Source organism: Pristiophorus japonicus, chromosome 13, assembly GCF_044704955.1.
Source record: "Pristiophorus japonicus isolate sPriJap1 chromosome 13, sPriJap1.hap1, whole genome shotgun sequence".
NCBI classification, from domain to species: Eukaryota; Metazoa; Chordata; class Chondrichthyes; family Pristiophoridae; genus Pristiophorus; species Pristiophorus japonicus.
In genome coordinates, this window is record NC_091989.1 from 31,940,214 (window position 1) to 31,961,736 (window position 21,523).

Below are 21,523 nucleotides of genomic sequence, written 5' to 3' on the forward strand. Positions count from 1 at the left end.
GCTGGCACCCATGGAGCTCGGCTCAAGAAGAGAGGAAAGAAGTGGGAGCAAATAATCCACATAGACTGCATTCTCAAAGTTGGATTTACATTAAACTGCCTTCGTGTATATATTTATTGTAGCTTTCAGCATTGTATGCACGAGTAGTTATAATTTAACACATTTGCAATTTTGTTTAATTGAGTGTTAATAATGAATCATACACTCATGAATAAGCATAACAGCTTAAGCCTGATTGCACAGATGACCAATGGATTTTACTTTGCTCAACAATACATACAAATCCTGCTGTATGAGGGCAGGCTGGTGATGCACTGCATTTGTGTAGTTTACTGACATGCTGCCCCACAGGGTCAATAGAATGTGATTTTCACACTGGAAATTCCTGATCCTGGGTGGGGTAAATTTTAGGCCCTTGGGTTTTTGACCAGCTTTCAATTTAAAATGCTCCGTATGAACACCAATGTAGCACTTAAGTCAAATAGTGATTCGCCTAAACAAGAATGCAAACTTTCCACAGGTCCCTTATTATTTAAAGGCTGTTCTTAAAGTTAATTTGAATTGTCAAATAACCGACTTCTTCGGGAAGATTGAGCCTCATCATGGATTCACATCATATCCGAAAATTAACATTTCTACCCAGAGAATATTGTACATGGAAATTTTTCACTTGTAAATTATTTACACATGTGATCATTATGTTGGGAGAAAATAGCATTTGCCTAACAATTAACATAACTTATCTGTTTTCATCTCACAGCTCCCACTGAATCACCCCTACGACCTCAGCTGGGTAAGTGAGGATATTTCAACAATACATGAATGCTGTCTGGAGTTCTTCAGCAACCCGTTATTATGAAAATCTTCCCTCGATGTCTTTTCAGACATATCTGAAGATTTTATTGAGCAATTATACCATGTGTACTTTTTTGCTTTGGCCCAAGTTGCCCTCTTTGTCGATTTAACTTGTGTCATGTTTAACAAATGGATCCTAAATTATATGGAATAATATGATAATATGTTGTTGTATCACTGCTGGTTAATCAGCAAGAACCTCTTCCAGTGTATAATGAGTTCATCAAATCTTTCATGCGCGCTGGTAGCTCAAACAATCCCCAAATTTTCAGGCAGCCACAGCCAGATCACTACACTCTGATAAGAGAAGACCCTTTCAATAAACAGTATTGTTAATACTATAAACATTAAATGGGCCTCGTGATAGGAGGCGTCATTTTGTTTTAACAATCTATGGATTCATTATAAATGGAGGGAGGTACCTCCAAGTACTGCTGTAAATGGAGATAAATGTGACTCTATTCTGAGACATGTTATAAAATGCCTCTATGTTATATCTATTTATCTAATATTTAACTCAGCCAGTATACTGGGGTTTTAAACTGGAGCAGTTTCTGATGATCTTTCCTTTGTCCTTTAGTCTTGAGATTTTGTCTGGAGGCATTATAAGCCATTGGTGCAGAAATTCTCTTCAATCTGTGTGCCACTCAATGGCATGTGATGACTTGCTGACACACAAGCCCCAGTTTTGTGAGGCTCCATTCCACCTGTGACTTTTTGCACAATTATCACTTTTGCTCTGCTCCTTGCTGCAGCAATTGAGGTAGCACGTAGGCTGGTTGGGATACTGGGACTTGCTGCATCTACTTCCATACTGCTGTATGAAGAGGACTAATTCATGATGGGATATCATCTGCAGGTCTAAAGAAATCTCTGGTACTATCCACTACTGCTCTAGAGCCCGTGTATACAGACCATGCCACTCCTATGTGGGCATGTCAGCTGAAGCCTGTCTTTCACACCTCTATTTCACTGTAAATGCACTGATAGAGCTATGCCTGAATTAAAGCCAGCTCTTCCTGTTGATGTGAAAGTCATCACGGCATTTAATGTTCTATGTTACTAGATCCTTCCAGGCCTCTATAGTGGACATGTATTAGATAAGCCAGTCAGCAGTTCATTCCTGCATCAAGCAAGTGACTAACATTATGTTTACCAGAGGAAACAACATTATCTCTTTCTCAGGGAAAAGATACAACAACTGAAAAGGGCAACCCGGCAGGCTTCCCAAGATCCAGAGCATTATTGATGGAACCCATCTGGCCATCATGACTCCTCGGAACAATCGAAATGCATACATAAACAGGAAGGGTGATCAGATCATTAATATGCAAGTGGTTTCTGAGCACAACAATGTCCCCCCACATAATAATGAGCATTATCCAGGGGGAACCCACGATGCTTTTATTCTGCAGCGGTCCACAGATCATGTATTGTTTGAAGATGGTGAGAGAATGTCCAGATGGCTCTTGGACCAGGGCTACCCTTTGCATCCGTGGCTCCTGACCCCAATTAGGAACCCCCACAGAGCAGCAGAGCATTGATATAACGAGTCCCATGTCGCCAACTGAGTCACTGTGGAGAGCACCATTGGGATGCTCAAACTGTGACTCTGTTACTTGAACTGATCAGGTGGGGTGTTCCTGAACAACACATCTGAGGTGTGCAAAATCATTCCTGTCTGCTGCTTGCTGCATGGTTTGGGAATTCCAAGACGGTGAGCATGCAGCTGGAATATCAGGACAGCAATGGAGCAGTAGGCAAGGAGGTGGGGGATTATCATATTCAGGCAGGAAACGGGTCTCAAAACATTGTCATTCAGAACTACTTCCAGTAAGTGATACCTACCCCCACCCATCATCCTTCATCCAGCTATGGTACCCCATACAATGACTTTGGGCTCAATTTTCCCCACGCTGTTTTTTGGCGTATTGTGAGAGTTACGCCTGTTTGTTTGGCCCCGACTACTCCAAAAAAAATAATTTGCAAGTTTCCCCATTCTATTTTTTGAAATTTGCACTGCGCAGCCTGTCCTTTAGCTTCGGGGGGAGGGGGGGAGGTGGAGCCTAATGTCTGCACCAAAACAACGATGCCCCTCCTTCTGCTCATACGCGGGGAAAAAAATTGATGTTTTTTACGTGATTGCTTTGGGTGCGCATGCCCAGTACACCTTCCAGTCTGCATTCGGCCATTTTTAAAGAGCCGGTTATGTGAGAGAACCTTAATACTCATTGGAAAAATTGGAGCTGCAATACAAGATGCAACGCGGCTCAAGGACCAAGAATTTCTTACAGGATGAAGTGGAGGCACTGGTTACTGTAATTGAGGCCAGATGGCACGAGCTGGGCACCAGCAGAGGTCACATAAAAGTTTCGCCAAAAGAAATGAAGAAACGCTGGAAACAACTGACAGAAGATTACTGTGCAATGGGGACCACCCCGAGGTCTGGAGGCCAGTGCAAAAAGAAGTGGCAGGACCTTGGTCAAGTAGTTAGTGTAAGTAATATTTTCATTTATTCACTGGAATCGCAATTGTAATGTAAATGTGACCAGCTGTATATGTCCCACCCAGCAGAAAGACACCCTCTCTAAAAAGTTATATTTTCATCTTTGCAGAAGAAGGTGGCACACAATAAAAGAGAGAGAACTCGAACAGGAAGAGGCCCGGCAAATCTGCACCCACTGACACCCTTGGAAGAGAGGGTCGCTGCTTTGATGGGTCCTACCTGGAGAAAAGCAACCACCACTGCACAAGCTGGGCCCACACTCGAGGGAGAGGGTAAGTCCTGCAAATTCCACAGTCTGGCTTTGCTAAATGTTAAGTACTGCACGGGCTAGCCATGCTTCGGTTCATGGGAATGTCTCCACCAGCTTACGCTTCGGTTGATGCAATGTGCTATCATTCATTGTGCTCCTTCAAATGAGCCTGCTGCCTGCGCTGTGTGAGCCTACTCATGCCACCCACCCTGCCCCCTCCTCTGCTGCTAACCATTTGTCTGTTCTGTTATATTTTGCAGAACTTGTGGCCAAACCTGACGAGGCTGAAGCCGATGCAGAATAAGATTCAGACGCGGATGAGCCTGAAGAGGAGAACATCTTCCAATCCCATCTTCCAGACCAAGAGCATGGGGGACAGGGGGAGGGGAAAGATGAAGTCCCCACTGTTGTACTCACTCCGGAGGAGGTGCAGGTACGACCCATTGAGGTGCCAGGCCGTTTCCTGAGTGGTGCGAGTGTTGGGACATTCCATGGTTTCTCAGTCCGAGGCTGCGGGGCTCCAGTGAGGTGCAGAGAGGCTTCTTTTGAAGCTGTTGCATAGTGTAAGGCTTCTCACCCCTTCAGTTCGGCTTCCACCCACCCAGGCTTCATTTAAAGCTGAGCCCCAAGCCCCTGTGTCCAGGCAAGGGAGCGATTCTGCCGGCCAACGCTTCAACCCTCGAACCCAGTGAAGAGACTTTCGGTGGTGGCGTGGCACTTTGGGGGGGAAAAAAAATCAAAAATTAAAGGGGGCAGGGTGTCATGATGTAATGACTCAAGAGTCTGGTTACTGTAAACTCACTCAGGTGCAACCTGATCCAACTTTATTCCAGCCCAAGAGTGCCAGCTTGACAAAGGCACACAGCTTATATACAGGTGACCAAGCACACATGCCACACGAAGACCTCCGACCGTGGCGCCCTCTGGTGTCTGGTGACCCTCAAGCATTAATACATAACACATGAGTAGGTTCATACAGCACAGGCAGCAGGCTCATTTGAAGGACCACGATGAATGATAGCACATTGCATCAACTGAAGTGTAACTGATGGAGACATCCCCATGAACCGAAGCCTGGCTAGCCCACATTAGACCTTCATTTTCTCCGTTTTGAGTTTGCAAAAAACTAAAAAACTAAGCTTCATGATGCATATTCAATGTCTTCTTGACTCCCTCCAAAACTTCACATAAAAACAATGGCATTTTTCTGCACTGGTTTTTTAATGTGCACTAGGTTTTCTCAAGTGCCCAGAAAGTTTTTTGGGAGTGGTCACATACGCCATCCTAGGAAAAATGTAAGTTGGCCAAACTTGCATAAATCTGAAAAACTCACGCAGACATCAGGTTACGCAAAAAAATACTAACCGAAAAAAATCGTAACTAACTGCCGCAGAAACTTTGGGGAAACTTAGAGATTTTAATTGACACCAAAAAAAGAGGCGCCCACCAAAAAAAGGGCACAGATAACTGGGGAAAATTGAGCCTGAAGTCTCCACAAACGTCGGCAGTTTGTCCACCATTAAACACTCTATTGTTTTCATCCACCAAACAGGTTTGAAACACTAAACAAAGAAAAATAAAGTTTCATAATTTACTGACTTGCCAGCACAAGACTGAACTTAAAACCGATGCTTCCCCTGACTTACTTCTTAATCTTCCTGGTCCCTCCGTGAGAGGAGCATTTGTGTTGGCAGGAAGGGGTGTGGTGCTCTGAGCCCGTGGAATGGTATTGGCTGTTATCCTCTGAGCGCAGGGACCCCCGATATTCCTGCAACAACTGGATCCGCATACAGCAAGAAAATGGCTGCCAGCATCCGCCGCTCTCAGACACTTTCTCAATCATTTGTGGAAACTGGCTGCAGTGGGAGGAAGTGTGTCCACCTTGAGAGAAAGCCACCTGCTTAGCCCTTCAGTAGCCATACTACTGTCACTGGGCACCACAGCTGAAAGGCCAGGTGGCTGTATGAGAACAATCTATAGGGTATCTTCAGTGTGGGTATGGGCTGCCCGCCATCATTGCTTTCATTGAGTCTTTTCAATATGGCAGCAGTAGATGTCTCATGTCGTAGGCAGTCCCTCGAATCGAGGATGACTTGCTTCCACGTCAAAAAGTTCACGTTTCAATGATGGACCTAAAATTCCAGGTCCGAACAAAATCTTGAAGGGTGGAAGGTGCCTGTGCGTGGATCTTTTTAACGTGTGGTGACCGTTGCACACCAGCCACCACACGGGCTTGACAGAGCTAGGTCTTGGTCCAGTGGCAAGGATTAACCAAGATGACTAGAGACCAGCTCTGCTGCACGAACCTAGTGCACACACATATCGCAGTGTGGGTTGGCCCGTGCTGCCCCTGGGCCCTCGCCTCTTCTGGGCCCCGATCACGTCCCTCTAAAATCTCTCGCCGCTCCTTCGCCCCGACCTCGCTGCTCCTTCAGTACCTGCCCACGCTTCAATCACCGACCTGGGCCTTGATGACGTCCCTCTTCACTGCCGTTGCTCTCCTACTCCAGCACATGCTGCTCCCTGGAGTGGTGTGCCACCATGCTGCTCCTTCCGCTCCCCGGCCTGCTCCCATGATGCGCGGCCCACAGTTTGCGAGCACCATCGGAGCAGGCCGGGGAGCGGAAGGAGCAATGTGGCGGTCTAGCTCAGCAATCTACGCGGCCCGCGGCCTGCGAGCACCATCGGAGCAGGCCGGGGAGCGGAAGGAGCAATGTGGCGGTCTAGCTCAGCAATCTACGCGGCCCGCGGCCTGCGAGCACCATCGGAGCAGGCCGGGGAGCGGAAGGAGTAGCGTGGCAGTCTAGCCCAGCAGTATGCGCGGCCCCTGGCCTGCGAGCACCATCGGAGCAGGCCGGGGAACGGAAGGAGCAATGTGGCGGCCTGGCCCAGCAGTATGCGTGGCCCCTGGCCTGTGAGCACCATCGGAGCAGGCCGGGGAACGGAAGGAGTAGCGTGGCGGCCTGGCCCAGCAGTATGCGTGGCCCCTGGCCTGTGAGCACCATCGGAGCAGGCCGGGGAGCGGAAGGAGTAGCGTGGCAGTCTAGCCCAGCAGTATGCGCGGCCCCTGGCCTGCGAGCACCATCGGTAGATGTCTAAGGTCTCAATGGCAGCAGTCACAGGACATCTGCGGGAACACTTGCTCCCTCACTGCTTTTGCTGTTCCCTGCAGATGGCTGTGAAAATGCCAATCATTCCATTGTGCTTTGCATTTGAGCAAATCCCTGCAGTGATATCTGGATAACTGATGCTGCTGCTCCTGGCACACACTGGACTGAACCTAATGCCTTGTGCTCTTGCATCTGAAGGCATCTCACCATCTAACTCAGCTTCATCAATGGCTTCCACGGTTTCTCGAGGGAACAGAGTGAGGCCCGTTAGGGTCGCAGGGCTCCTGCTTATTATGGCCCATTCCTACTGGTTATACACAGCCTTGGCCTGCAAACAGAACACAGTTGTTGCAGGGATATGTAGCACCCCAGTCACCTCACCTCCCTCCTGGAACCACCACTTTGCAAAGGGACTGGCCTGGTCTTTGTGAGGGCAGAACTGAGTTGCAGCAGATCTTTCAAATACTAAGTGAAAGGTAAAACACAAGAAAAAAAGCTGCAAATCCAGATTAGAAATAAAATTGCTGGAATGCATTGCTGGTGAGTCAGTATCTGTAATGAGCAAAGATAGGTTTCAAATGAATATAATAGAAACTTAGAAAATAGGTGCAGGAGTAGGCCATTCGGCCCTTCGAGCCTGCACCACCATTCGATAAGATCATGGCTGATCATTCCCTCAGTACCCCTTTCCTGCTTTCTCTCCATACCCCTTGATCCCCTTAGCCGTAAGGGCCATATCGAACTCCCTCTTGACTATATCCAATGAACTGCATCAACAACTCTCTGCGGCAGGTTAACAACTCTCTGAGTGAAGAAGTTTCTCCTCATCTCAGTCCTAAATGGCCTACCCCTTATCCTAAGACTGTGTCCATGGTTCTGGACTTCCCCAACATCGGGAGCAATCTACCCGCATCTAACCTGTCCCGTCCCGTCAGAATCTTATATGTTTCTATGAGATCCCCTCTCATCTTTCTAAACTCCAATGTATAAAGGCCCAGTTGATCCAGTCTCTCCTCGTATGTCAGTCCGGCCATCCCGGGAATCAGTCTGGTGAACCTTCGCTGCACTCTCTCAATAGCAAGAACGTCCTTCCTCAGATTAGGAGACCAAAATTGAACACAATATTCCAGGTGAGGCCTCACCAAGGCCCTGTACAACTGCAGTAAGACGTCCCTGCTCCTATACTCAAATCCCCTAGCTATGAAGGCCAACATACCATTTGCCTTCTTCACCGCCTGCTGTACCTGCATGCCAACTTTCAATGACCGATGAACCATGACACCCAGGTCTCGTTGCACCGCCCCTTTTCCTAATCGGCCGCCATCCAGATAGTATTATGTCTTCGCGTATTTGCCCCCAAAGTGGATAACCACACATTTACCCACATTATACTGCATCTGCCATGCATTTGCCCACTCACCAAACCTGTCTAAGTCACCCTACAGCCTCTTAGCGTCCCCTCACAGCTCACACTGCCACCCAGTTTAGTGTCATCTGCAAACTTGGAGATATTACACTCAATTCCTTCATCCAAATCATTGATGTATATTGTAAAGAGCTGGAGTCCCAGCACTAGTCACTGCCTGCCATTCTGAAAAGGACCCGTTTATCCCGACTCTCTGCTTCCTGTCTGCCAACCAGTTCTCTATCCACGTCAGTATATTACCCCCAATACCATGTGATTTGATTTTGCAATGCTCTCCTGCGAGAGTCTATGCCATATGTGCTCTATGGCTTTTTGGTGGAGCGGGACGTCGGAGAGGCCTACAAAAGGCCCATCAGTCGGAGGGAGCAGCATAGTGAGTCGGGAGGCGGAGCGAGACATCGGAGAGGCCTACAAAAGGCCCATCAGTCGGAGGGAGCAGCGTGGTGAGTCGGGAGGTTAGCTGGTGCAGCTGCAGGGAGAAAGCAAAAAAGAAGTAGGAAAAAAATCAAAGGGTGACGTCACAGCCAAGGGGGTAAGTGATTGGCTGGTGATTGGTGAGTAGTTTTTCTTCTTTTTCTTTTATCAGTAGGTAACCTTTATCATTGTTGTTATCAAATTAAGTTACTGTAGGGGTTAAGTCATGGCAGGAGAGCTCCTCCTGTGCTATGTGGGAAGTCAGGGACGCTCCCAGTGTCCCTGACGACGAAATGTGCAGGAAGTGTATCTGGCTGCAGCTCCTGACAGACCACATTGTGGCACTGGAACTGCAGGTGGATTTATTCTGGAGCATCCGCGATGCTGAGGATGTCGTGAATAGCACGTTTAGTGAGTTGGCCACACCGCAGGTAAAGGTTACACAGCCAGATAGGGGATGAGTGACCAACAGGAAGAGCAGTGGAAGGAAGGTGGTGCAGGGGTCCCCTGCGGTCATCCCCTGCAAAACAGATACACCGCTTTGGATATTGTTGAGGGGGATGACTCACCAGGGGAGGGCAGCAGCAGCCAAGTCCATGGCACTGTGGGTGGCTCTGCTGCACAGGAGGGCAGGAAAAAGAGTGGGAGAGCTATAGTGGTAGGGGATTCTATTGTAAGGGGAATAGATAGACGTTTCAGTGGCCACAATCGTGACTCAGGATGGTGTGTTGCCTTCCTGGTGCAAGGGTCAAGGATGTCTCGGAGCGGCTGCAGGATATTTTGAAGGGGGAGGGTGAACAGCCAGTTGTCATGATGCATATAGGTACCACCAAGATAGGTAAAAAATGGGATGAGGTCCTACAAGACGAATTTAGGGAGCTTAGGAGCTAAATTAAAAAGTAGGACCTCAAAGGTAGTAATCTCAGGATTGCTACCACTGCCACATGCTAGTCAGAGTAGGAATCGCAGGATAGCTCAGATGAATGCGTGGCTTGAGGAGTGGTGCAGAAGGGAGGGATTCAAATTCCTGGGACATTGGAACCGGTTCTGGGGGAGGTGGGACCAGTTCAAACCGGACGGTCTGCACCTGGGCAGGACCAGAAGCAGTGTCCTAGGGAGAGTGTTTGTTAGTGCAGTTGGGGAGGAGTTAAACTAATGTGGCAGGGGGATGGGAACCTATGCAGGGAGACAGGGAAGTAGAATGGGGGCAGAAGCAAAAGATAGAAAGGCAAATAGTAAAAGTGGATGGCAGAGAAACCCAAGGCAAAAAGCAAAAAGGGCCACATTACAGCAAAATTCTAAAGGGGCAAAGTATGTTAAAAAGACAAGCCTGAAGTCTCTGTGCCTCAATGCGAGGAGTATTCATAATAAGGTGGACGAATTAACTGCGCAGGCAGCAAGTAACGAATATGATATAATTGGCATCACGGAGACATGGCTCCAGCGTGACCAAGGCTGGGAATTCAACATCCAGGGGTATTCAACATTCAGGAAGGATAGACAGAAAGGAAAAGGAGGTGGGGTAGCATTGCCATCTAAAGAGGAAATTAACGCAATAGTAAGGAAGGACATTAGCTTGGATGATGTGGAATCGGTATGGGTGGAGCTACGGAATACCAAAGGGCAGAAAACACTAGTGGGAGTTGTGTACAGACCACCAAACAGTAGTAGTGAGGTTGGGGACAGCATCAAACAAGAAATTAGGGATGCGTGCAGAAAAGGTACAGCAGTTATCATGGGCGACTTTAATCTACATATTGATTGGGCTAACCAAACTGGTAGCAATGCGGTTGAGGAGGATTTCCTGGAGTGTATTAGGAATGGTTTTCTAGACCAATATGTCGAGGAACTAATTAGAGGGCTGGCCATCCTAAACTGGGTGATGTATAATGAGAAAGGACTAATTAGCAATCTTGTTGTGCGAGGACCCTTGGGGAAGAGTGACCATAATATGGTAGAATTCTTTATTAAGATGGAGAGTGACACAGTTAATTCAGAGACTAGGGTCCTGAACTTAAGGAAAGGTAACTTCAATGGTATGAGATGTGAATTGGCTAGAATAGTCTGGCGAATGATACTTAAAAGGGTTGACGGTGGATAGGCAATGGCAAACATTTAAAGATCACATAGATAAACTTCAACAATTGTACATCCCTGTATGGAGTAAAAATAAAACTGGGAAGGTGGCTCAACCGTGGCTAACAAGGGAAATTAAGGATAGTGTTAAATCCAAGGAAGAGGTATATAAATTGGCCAGAAAAAGCAGCAAACCTGAGGACCGGGAGAATTTTAGAATTCAGCAGAGGAGGCCAAAGGGTTTAATTAGGAGGGGGGAAATAGAGTATGAGAGGAAGCTTGCTGGGAACATTAAAACTGACTGCAAAAGCTTCGATAGATATGTGAAGAGAAAAAGATTAGTGAAGACAAACGTAGGTCCCTTGCAGTCAAATTCAGGTGAATTTATAATGGGGAACAAAGTAATGGCGGACCAGTCGAACAAATACTTGGGTTCTGTCTTCACGAAGGAAGACACAAATAACCTTCCGGAAATGCTAGGGTACTGAGGGTCTACTGAGAGGGAGGAACTGAAGGAAATCCTTATTAATCAGGAAATTGTGTTAGGGAAATTGATGGGATTGAAGGCCAATAAATCCCCGGGGCCTGATAGTCTGCATCCCAGAGTACTTAAGAAAGTGAACCTAGAAATAGTGGATGCATTGGTGAGCATTGGTGATCACTGGAAGGTAGCTAATGTAACACCACTTTTTAAGAAAGGAGAGAGTGAGAAAACGGGTAAATATAGACTGGGTAGCCTGACATCAGCGGTGGGGAAAATGTTGGAATCAATTAAAGATGAAATAGCAGCGCATTTGGAAAGCGGTGACAGGATCGGTCCAAGTCAGCATGGATTTATGAAAGGGAAATCCTGCTTGACAAATCTTCAAGAATTTTTTGAGGATGTAACTAGCAGAGTGGACAAGGGAGAACCAGTGGATGTGGTGTATTTGGACTTTCAAAAGGTTTTTGACAAGGTCCTACACAAGAGATTGTTGTGCAAAATCAAAGCACATAGTATTGGGGGTAATGTACTGACGTGGATCGAGAACTGGTTGGCAGACAGGAAGCAGAGAGTCGGGATAAATGGGTCCTTTTCAAAATGGCAGGCATTGACTAGTGGGGTACCGCAGGGCTCAGTGCTGGGACCCTAGCTATTTACAACATACATTAATGATTTAGGTGAAGGAATTGAGTGTAATATCTCCAAGTTTGCAGATGACACTAAGCTGGGTGGCGGTGTGAGCTGTGAGGCGGATGCGAAGAGGCTGCAGGGTGACTTGGACAGGTTAGGTGAGTGGGCAAACGCATGGCAGATGCAGTATAATGTGGATAAATGTGAGGTTATCCACTTTGGGGGCAAAAACACGAAGGCAGAATATTATCTGAAGGGCGGCCGATTAGGAAAAGGGGAGGTGCAACGAGAGCTGGGTGTCATGGTACATCAGTCATTGAAAGTTGGCATGCAGGTACAGCAAGCGGTGAAGAAGGCAAAATGGTATGTTGGCCTTCATAGCTAGGGGATTTAAGAATAGGAGCAGGGAGGTCTTATTGCAGTTGTACAGGGCCTTGGTGAGGCCTCACCTGGAATATTGTGTTCAATTTTGGTCTCCTAATCTGCGGAAGGACGTTCTTGCTATTGAGGGAGTGCAGCGAAGGTTCACCAGACTGATTCCCGGGATGGCAGGACTGATATATGAGGAGAGACTGGATCGACTGGGCCTGTATTCACTGGAGTTTAGAAGGATGAGAGGGGATCTCATAGAAACATATAAAATTCTGACTGGACTGGACAGGTTAGATGCAGGAAGAATGTTCCCGATGTTGGGGAAGTCCAGAACAAGGGGACATAGTCTAAGGATAAGGGGTAGGCCATTTAGGACTGAGATGAGGAGAAACTTCTTCACTCAGAGAGTTGTTAACCTGTGGAATTCCCTACCGCAGAGAGTTGTTGATGGCAGATCATTGGATATATTCAAGAGAGAGTTAGATATGGCCCTTATGGCTAAAGGGATCAAGGGGTATGGAGAGAAAGCAGGAAAGGGATACTGAGGTGAACGATCAGCCATGATCTTATTGAATGGTGGTGCAGGCTCGAAGGGCCGAATGGCCTACTCCTTCACCTGTTTTCTATGTTTCTGTGTTTCTATGGCTTGAATGGCTTTTCTATAATGGGGCATCCAAAATATTCACCAAAAACCTGTGGCCTAACTACAGCCTTGTACAAATTGATCATCGCCTCTTTGCCCCTATTTATAAACCTAAAATGGCTTCATCTACCTGCACTTGCATTGTGTATTTATACCTCCAGGTCTGTTCCTCCACACCTTTCAGGGTATTTCTATTGAGGGCATGTTAGCTCCCAAAATGCATCACCTCACACTTCTCTGCGTTGACTTGCATATACCACTTATCTTCCCATTTTACTAACATACCTATATCCTTCAGAAGTCTTCTATAGCCCGTGTCCCTGTTTACCGAATCACCAACTTTAATGTCATGAGCAAATTTTGATACGGTGCTTCCTGTGTATTTCATATAAAAAAAACTCCCTCTTGAATATATCCAATGAACTGGCATCAACAACGCTCTGCAGTAGGGAATTCCACAGGTTAACTACTCTGAGTTGAAATTGCCCCTTTTTGTGGCGCCCTTGCGCAGCGACCCCTTTCCGCCCCATGGTGGATATTGCCCCGCGAGGCTGGCGTGAGTGGAGGAGGTCAGTGCCAGCTTCACGGGGAAGTGGGCCGACATCCACCCGGCGCCGCCATCTTGGCGGTTTTGCCGACTCACCGCTCTGCTCCGATTCTTGTCCCCTAGCGTGGTCCGGGCCGCCATCGTGTACAGCCCGGCACTCCGTTTTGAGTGCAGGCTGCTGCCCCGTTCTCACGCTGGCCTGGTGGCCTGGAAGCCATGCAGAGTGCGAAGCGGCCCTCCCCTTTAAGTGAAGTGAAGGGGAGGGGCATTGAAATGCGTCAATTCTATGCAGTAAGGCCGGGGTGGGACTTCCACACTGAGCGCAGGAATTACCAACCTGAGCGGGTTACCGTCCCCAACCGGGGCACAGGGCAATTTCAGCCCCTAACTTTCTGGCCTGTGTGAATTCCAGTATCTGCATAGAAGTGAGGTCCCAGCTCGTGTTAAAGTTTTAATGGTTGAAGGATAGACCAGTCTTTAAATGGTACTTGCATTCTTTAAGTAAACCTGTGCTGATATAATCATATGTTGAGTGGGCAAACTCGTAAAAATGAATCAGAAGCTTGGTTATTCTGGTAACTCTCTAAAAGACTATAACCAGTGCCCTGCTCAATAAATGTTTTGCAGGCATCAGGAGAGGGACTAAACAACACAATGGGATGCTAATGTCGGCATGCAGTACAGGGTACTGCATAATAAGATGCTAAAATGCAACCTGCATCCCTTAGCAGACTGCAGTTTCTAATGGGGCATAGTCATTTTCCATATCCTATATGGCATTATCCTTTGGAGTTACCATTAGCATTCATTTAAATTTTAAAGGAATAAAACCATAACAAACTAATGTTGCCATGGAGATGTAAAATCTACAAACCTCTGTTGCTAATATTCGCATACATCTTGTCCATGAAAGAACTGGCTTTGAACACAGTCCAAACAGAGGCAAGGCTGACTCTCCAGAGAATTGTGCTTAATATAAATTGTGTGACTAGAACTCATGCTTTTGCTTAAGAAAAAAATTGACTGAGCTCTTGAGACGGTGTTAGACAAACTAAGCATATATTTTTCCAGAGTAAATAGCTTTGTGATAGATTGTTTATTAATTCGGCTTAATTTCCTTTCTTAGCTGAAATCCACAATGCCAATGTGATTCTTCGGGATGACTTTGACTCATATTCACAACTGGAACTGAATCCAGACGTATGGTAGGTGTGCCTGTAAATATAAAACAAGGTGTTTAACCTCTAGTTTGGAGGGGAGCTGATGTCTCATTATTAATAAAGTTATTTTAACATTCGTGAAGTAGAGTCACCGGTTTTACTTTTGTATTGGTCACATGGTCGGCTAAAATATTCAAACCTTCTTGAAATTGGCAGTTTTGTTCCGTGTGTGTGCTATATCACCTTCGTTTGTATATCTTGCAAAACAACAGTAACTTGCATTTATATAGTGACCTTATTGTAGTAAACATCCTCCAGGTGCTTCACAGAGGTGGAAGAGTCGCCAAGCAAAGGAATTATGAGAGACAACCCAACGCTTGGTTGAAAAGCTTTCAAAGTAAGGAAGAGAGATAGCAAGGTGGACAGGTATAGGGAGGAAGTTCCAGAGTGTAGGGCAGAAATGGCTGAAACCGAGGCCACAAATAATGGGGTAAAGTAGACAGAAAAGGCCCCAGCCCCATGCGCGTGCGCGTATTTTCAGCTTTTATGCAAGTGCGGATTCACCCAGAAATATTTGTAGTGTTTGCAGGGATGAGCATACCTGGAGCCAAGCTTTGGAGCAAAATTATATTTCATTTTTAAATTTTTTTTATGCCCACATTTACTCCATGGCTCACTTCACACGAAACCGAAACCAAACGTATTCAGTAGTTCCAAAAAGTTTTACTTTTTGTTTAAACAATTGTCTCCACAAAAAAATCTCTCATGTCTCCTTCATTTTTTTCTCTCTCTCTATCCCCCACTAACCTGTTTCTCTGCCTTGCTCCTTTTCCTCCTTCCTTTTACTCTCCTGTTTAACACTGTGCTGGCAGGGAGAGTGACTGTCAGCATCATCATCATCATAGACAGTCCCTCGAAATCGAAGAAGACTTGCTTTCACTCTAAAAGTGAGTTCTCAGGTGACTGTACAGTCCAATACGGGAATTAGTCTCTGTCGCAGGTGGAAGATGTTGACGATGGCTTGGAGTTCGGCCTCTGTGCGCAGACGCAAGCGTCGTCCGCATACTGTAGTTCGACGACAGAGGATGGGACAACCTTGGATCTAGTCTGGAGGTGACAAAGGTTGAACAGGTTCCCATTAGTTCTATAGTCCACTCCAGCGGGAAGCTTATTGAGAACGAGATGGAGCATTGCAGCAAGGAAGATCGAGAAGAGCGTTGGCGCGATGACGCAGCCCTGCTTGACCCCGGTCCGGACGTGGATTGGGTCTGTGGTGGATCGTTGGTCAGGAAATGCTAATGGTGGCATAAGATGTTTGGCTCAGTAAAAACTGCTTCCAAAGAACTTTCCTTACACCAGAATATTGAATGCTTCTGTAGCAGTTCATGTATCTCGAAGTACGGAGCTTGTGAATGTTATGAAAAGCATTTGAGCTGGTTAGATCAGATACTTGAGGATAACACTTCACTGACAGTCCTTGTTCAGATAAACCCCAACAAGCTGTATGCAGCACATATTTATGGGATTGACCATGAAGAGATGCAGTTTCTTCATCTGATTGTAACATACATAACGTCAGCTCTGTGAGCACTGACTGATCTCTAATCTGAACAGTTCAAACCATTCTTAAAACCTGGGAAGCTGGCTGCCCACAGAGGGACGGTGGAAACGGTAGGTGATGCATCCGTCCTCAAATCGTAATGGTGGCTGGAATACAACTGCCTCCTTAGAGTGTTTACGTCCGTGCAATTCTGGCCAGGAACAACCCTCTTGGAATCTTCCCTGCAAGTTCCCAGCACCTCAGCTGTTCTGTCGACTGAAGAGAATTTGTATCAAAATTATAATCTTAGTTTTTATTTGAACTAAAGTAGGAAGAAAAATCTGTAGCCGCATGCACGGTCTACAATGTGATGATAACGTTGTGTCATCAATCAAGTCATCTGTAAATAAGGTCGGGTCTCGGCAAAGCACTTTACCTCACAACTCGACACCTTTATCCGCTTAACATTGATACAGTTTCTGATGGAACAATCTTTTTATGGCTCCCTCATTAATAAATATCCTATAGAACACTCTGTCTATAATGTGGGCGTTCCTCTACCTTGGAAGATGCTTTGAACTGGCCCACCAACTGCAGTGTTCATGGGGCATGTCATGCTCTACCTCCCTGAAGAAGAACCACAAGTACTGGAAAGAGAAAATATTGGAAATACGCATCTGGTCAGTGAAGATCTGGATGAGAAAGACAACTAATTCTTTTAAGTGTCGCCCTTCATCAGAAGTTTTCCTCCAGAGGGAATTGTTTTGAAGGAATCTGTTTTCCCCATCAATCTCCATTTATGTCGCACCTTGACATGTATGTTTTATGTTAAAGGTGCTACATAAATGCAGCTTGTTGCTAATTTTGATTCTGTATTGTTTTTACTTCCTGTAGTTGAAAACACTCAAGTCTGAGTTAGAAGGTAATGGGCCCGAATTTGGTCAAAGCCAAGTTCCTCTCATTTTTTCGGCGGTCCCCTGGCGGTGCGTGGCTTTTTAATCGCTCGGTACCGCTGGGGCCGAGTGCGGTAACGGGAGCAGAGTGCAGCGGGCGGTGGTGGGCAGAGGAAGCCTTCCGACTTGGGAATCATCGGCTCCCGAGTTGTGCGCACGCACTTGCAGCTGTCAATCTCCGCTCCCTGAGAAGCACCGATGAGAGGCCAGAGACTGCCGACCTGAGATCGCTGGGAGTGGGGCAGGGAAAGACTGGGGGTTGAGTGAGACTGGTGGGTGAGTGAGACTGGGGGGGGTGGGGGGGGCTGAGAGAGACTAATAAGATGTTTATTATAGTTCATTAATAAAGGAGTAAATAAGACTTTATTGACCATGTATATTATTGGCTAACATTAGAAAATACGACAATCCATTTAAAAATACATCAAACTGGAGAACTATAAAGATCTGTGTAATATCAAACAAACCTGTCATCTCTGCGTCCATACCGCCCACTTAAGATCCACTTAAAAACATCTTCTCCAGGACGGTATGCAGTTCCAGCAGTATGTCGGTGGTATGTCATGAAACTTGCACTTTTGGGCAGTATGTCACTCATGAATCTTCCGTCGGCGGTATGTACCTATTTTTTGACGAAATTTGTATTTTTCGGCGGTAGTGGCCGGTATGTCGATGAATTTTGGGGCCAGTGGGTTCTAGTCCCACTACAGACTTGAGCACAATCAGTAGTTATAGGAGTGCTGCACTGTAAAGGTACCATTTCTCAAATCCCAAAGCCCTGTCTGCCTGCTTAGCTGGAGATTTTAAAAATCCCATCGCACTATTCTTCCCTCAACTAAAGGCAACAAAACAGATTATCGGGTTATTTGTTCATTTGCTGTTTGTGGGATCTTGCTGTGTGTATATGACTGTCACATTTGCCCACAAACAGTGACTGCACTTCAAAAGTAATGAATTGGCTGTGGAGTGCTTTGGGGCATCCAGAGGATGTGAACGGTGCTATATAAATGCAAATGATTTATTTCTGTTCTTTAGTCATTTTGTATGATCTGTGTAGTCAAGTGTCCTGTATGAATTAATGCAATCTCTCTTTGTCTGATTCTCTAAGGTTCGAATGCAGCAACTGTGTGGTAGGGGACCAGTGCGGTATCATAATGCATGGCAATGCGATTACATTCTGCGAGCCATATGGTCCACGAGAACTGGTAAATCGCTTTTAAATGTGACGTATTTACTTCATAAAATTAAAGCTGATTGATTTATACTTTCTGCAATGAGCTATGACAGAAAACTGTAGTGAGGCGTTTTTGATATTGTTGTGAAAGGAGCTTGCAACACAATAACTGCGTGCATATTCCTCAGGTATTACAGTCTACTCAATGGGCTAGAAATTCACCCAGGCCCAGTTAGGGCCCAGTTAGGGCCCAGAATCGTCCCTGCACAGGCATTACCCCCCCCCCCCCCCCCCCACTGCCCCTCACAACTATGGGAGTCCAAAACGGCTAAGAATCAGGCCTCGGGCCTTGCTTTAATAATTTAGGCGAGCTGTCACGTTTCAGCAGGTGAGGTTTGGGCTGTTTTCTTTGCCGGCAGCAACCCTCAGATAAGTGCCGTGGGAGATGAAGAACCATGAGGGGGATGGGGGGTGCTAATCACGGCCCCCAGGTCTGCTGTGGATCTGGGAGGAGTAATCCTGCTGCGCTAGGCTCCACATAACTTCAGGAAAAAGGGCGCACCGATGACCAACTTCTACCGCAATACCCTTGAGATCCACTCACAATATGGCCAGCGTTCCTCTTCATTGGTGGAACATTTTTTAATCATGTATTTTTAATCAGATACTTTGATTTTCCTTTAAACTATTTTGACATCTTATGCTGCACAACACAGCACTCCTGTCTGAGAAGGCGGGTGGAAGAGCCTCTTTCTGAGCCCCTGCTGCTGACACTCTGCAATCTTAGTTTTATTAAAATATGATAAGAATAGAAACATAGAAATTAGGTGCAGGAGCAGGCCATTCGGCCCTTCGAGCCTGCACCACCATTCAATAAGATCATGGCTGATCATTCAGCCTCAGTACCCCTTTCCTGCTTTCTCTCCATAAACCTTGATCCCTTTGGCCATAAGGGCCATATCTAACTCCCTTTTGAATATATCTAACGAACTGGCCTCAGCAACTTTCTATGGTAGAGAATTCCACAGGTTCACAATTCTCTGAGTGAAGAAGTTTCTCCTCATCTCGTTCCTAAATGGCTTACTCCTTATTCTTAGACTGTGACCCCTGGTTCTGGAATTCCCCAGCAATGGGAACATCCTTCCTGCCTCTAACCTGTCCAATCCCGTCAGAATTTTACATGTTTCTATGAGATCCCCTCTCATTCTTCTAAACTCCAGTAGATACAAGCCCAGTTGATCCAGTCTCTCCTCATATGTCAGTCCTGCCATCCCGGGAATCAATCTGGTGAACCTTTGCTGTACTCCCTCAATAGCAAGAACGTCCTTCCTCAGATTAGGAGACCAAAATTGAACACAATATTCCAGGTGTGGTTTCACCAAGGCCCTGTACAACTGCAGTAAGACCTCCCTGCTCCTATACTCAAATCCTCTCGCTATGAAGGCCAACATGCCATTTGCTGCCTTCAACCGCCTGCTGTACCTGCATGCCAAACTTCAATGACTGATGTACCATGACACCCAGGTCTCGTTGCACCTCCCCTTTTCCTAATCTGTCACCATTCAGATAATATTCTGTCTTCCTGTTTTTGCCACCAAAATGGATAACCTCACATTTATCCACATTATACTGCATCTGCCATGCATTTGCCCACTCACCTAACCTGTCCAAGTCACCCTGCAGCCTCTTAGCATCCTCCTCACAGCTCACACTGCCACCCAGCTTAGTGTCATCTGCAAACTTGGAGATATTACATTCAATTCCTTCGTCTAAATCATTGATGTATATTGTAAATAGCTGGGATCCCAGCACTGAACCCTGCGGCACTCCACTAGTCACTGCCTGCCATTCTGAAAAGTACCCGACTCTCTGCTTTCTGTTTGCCAACCAGTTCTCTATCCACGTCAATACATTACCCCCAATATCATGTGCTTTAATTTTGCATACTAATCTCTTGTGTGGGACCTTGTCAAAAGCCTTTTGAAAGTCCAAATACACCACATCCACTGGTTCTCCCTTATCCACTCTACTAGTTACATCCTCAAAAAATTCTAGAAGATTTGTCAAGCATGACTTCCCTTTCATAAATCCATGCTGACTTGCACCGATCCTGTCACTGCTTTCCAAATGCGCTGCTATTTCATCTTTAATAATTGATTCCAACATTTTCCCCACCACCGATGTCAGGCTATAATTTCCCGTTTTCTCTCTGTTGTGTATCTGTAAAGCATACACTCCCATGTTCCGCCACCAGGGAGTGCATCACCTGAAGTCCCAAGGGATCCCAGCATCCCTTGGGAGCACTGCATATAAGCCTGTTCCTCACTTTGGAGTGTCTTAATAAAGACTGAGGTCACTGTTACTTTAACCTCCCTGTGTGCAGTCTCATCTGTGTTTGGAACACAACAACTGGCGACGAGTACACGAATCCAACGCAAAGATGCAGCAAACTGTGGGCATCCTGGAGAAGTTCTCGGAGGGTGAGGACTGGGAAGCCTATGTCGAATGGCTAGACCAGTACTCTGTAGCCAACGGGCTGGACTAGGAAGGAAGCGCTGCTAAAAGGAGAGCGGTCCTCCTCACGGTCTGCACAGACCTACAGCCTCATGAAGAATCTCTGGCTCCGGTGAAACCCACAGATAAGTCGTATGAGGAGCTGTGTACACTGGTTCAGGAGCATCTTAACTGAGGGAGAGTGTACTGATGGCGAGGTATTGGTTCTACACGTGCCAGCGATCTGAAGGTCAGGAAGTGGCGAGCTATGTCGCCGAGCTAAGGCAACTTGCAGGACAATGTGAGTTTGATGGCTACCTGGAGCAAATGCTCAGAGACTTTTTTGTACTGGACATTGGCCACGAGACCATCCTACGAAAACTTTTGACTGTACAGACACTGATCCTCAGTAAGGCCATTGCGATAGCACAGGCATTTATGTCCACCAGTGATAACACCAAATAAATCATACGGAGTCGGGTGTGTATTACAACAAGCTAACGTTGCGGGAAAGTTGCAACCTGTCACCTATGCCTCCAGGAGTTTGTCTAAGGCCGAGAGGGCCTACAGCATAATTGAGAAAGTGGCATTAGTGTGTGTGTGTGTGTGTGTTCGGGGTAAAGAAAATGCATCAGTACATGTTTGGCCTCAAATTTGAGCTGGAAACCGATCACAAGCCCCTCACATTCCTGTTCACTGAAAACAAGGGGATAAATACTAATGCCTCAGCCCACATACAAAGGTGGACACTCACGCTATCAGTGTACAACTATACCATCCGCCACAGGCCAGGCACCGAGAACTGTGTGGATGCTCTCAGTCGGCTACCACTGCCCTCCACGGGGGTGGAAATGGCGCAGCCTGCAAACTTGTTGATGGTGGCGCAGCCC

General features: G+C 46.5%; 1 protein-coding gene across 1 annotated transcript in view; it reads left to right on the forward strand.

Annotated features, from left to right (window-relative positions):
- The window catches only part of LOC139277976 (reelin-like), a 411,305-nt gene that overhangs the window by 145,987 nt on the left and 243,795 nt on the right, over positions 1-21,523 (forward strand). Inside the window, exons 5-7 of the mRNA XM_070896619.1 lie at positions 761-793; positions 14,440-14,518; positions 18,075-18,171. Of these exons, the coding sequence (XP_070752720.1) occupies positions 761-793; positions 14,440-14,518; positions 18,075-18,171 (209 nt within the window). The remainder of the gene's footprint in view (positions 1-760; positions 794-14,439; positions 14,519-18,074; positions 18,172-21,523) is intronic.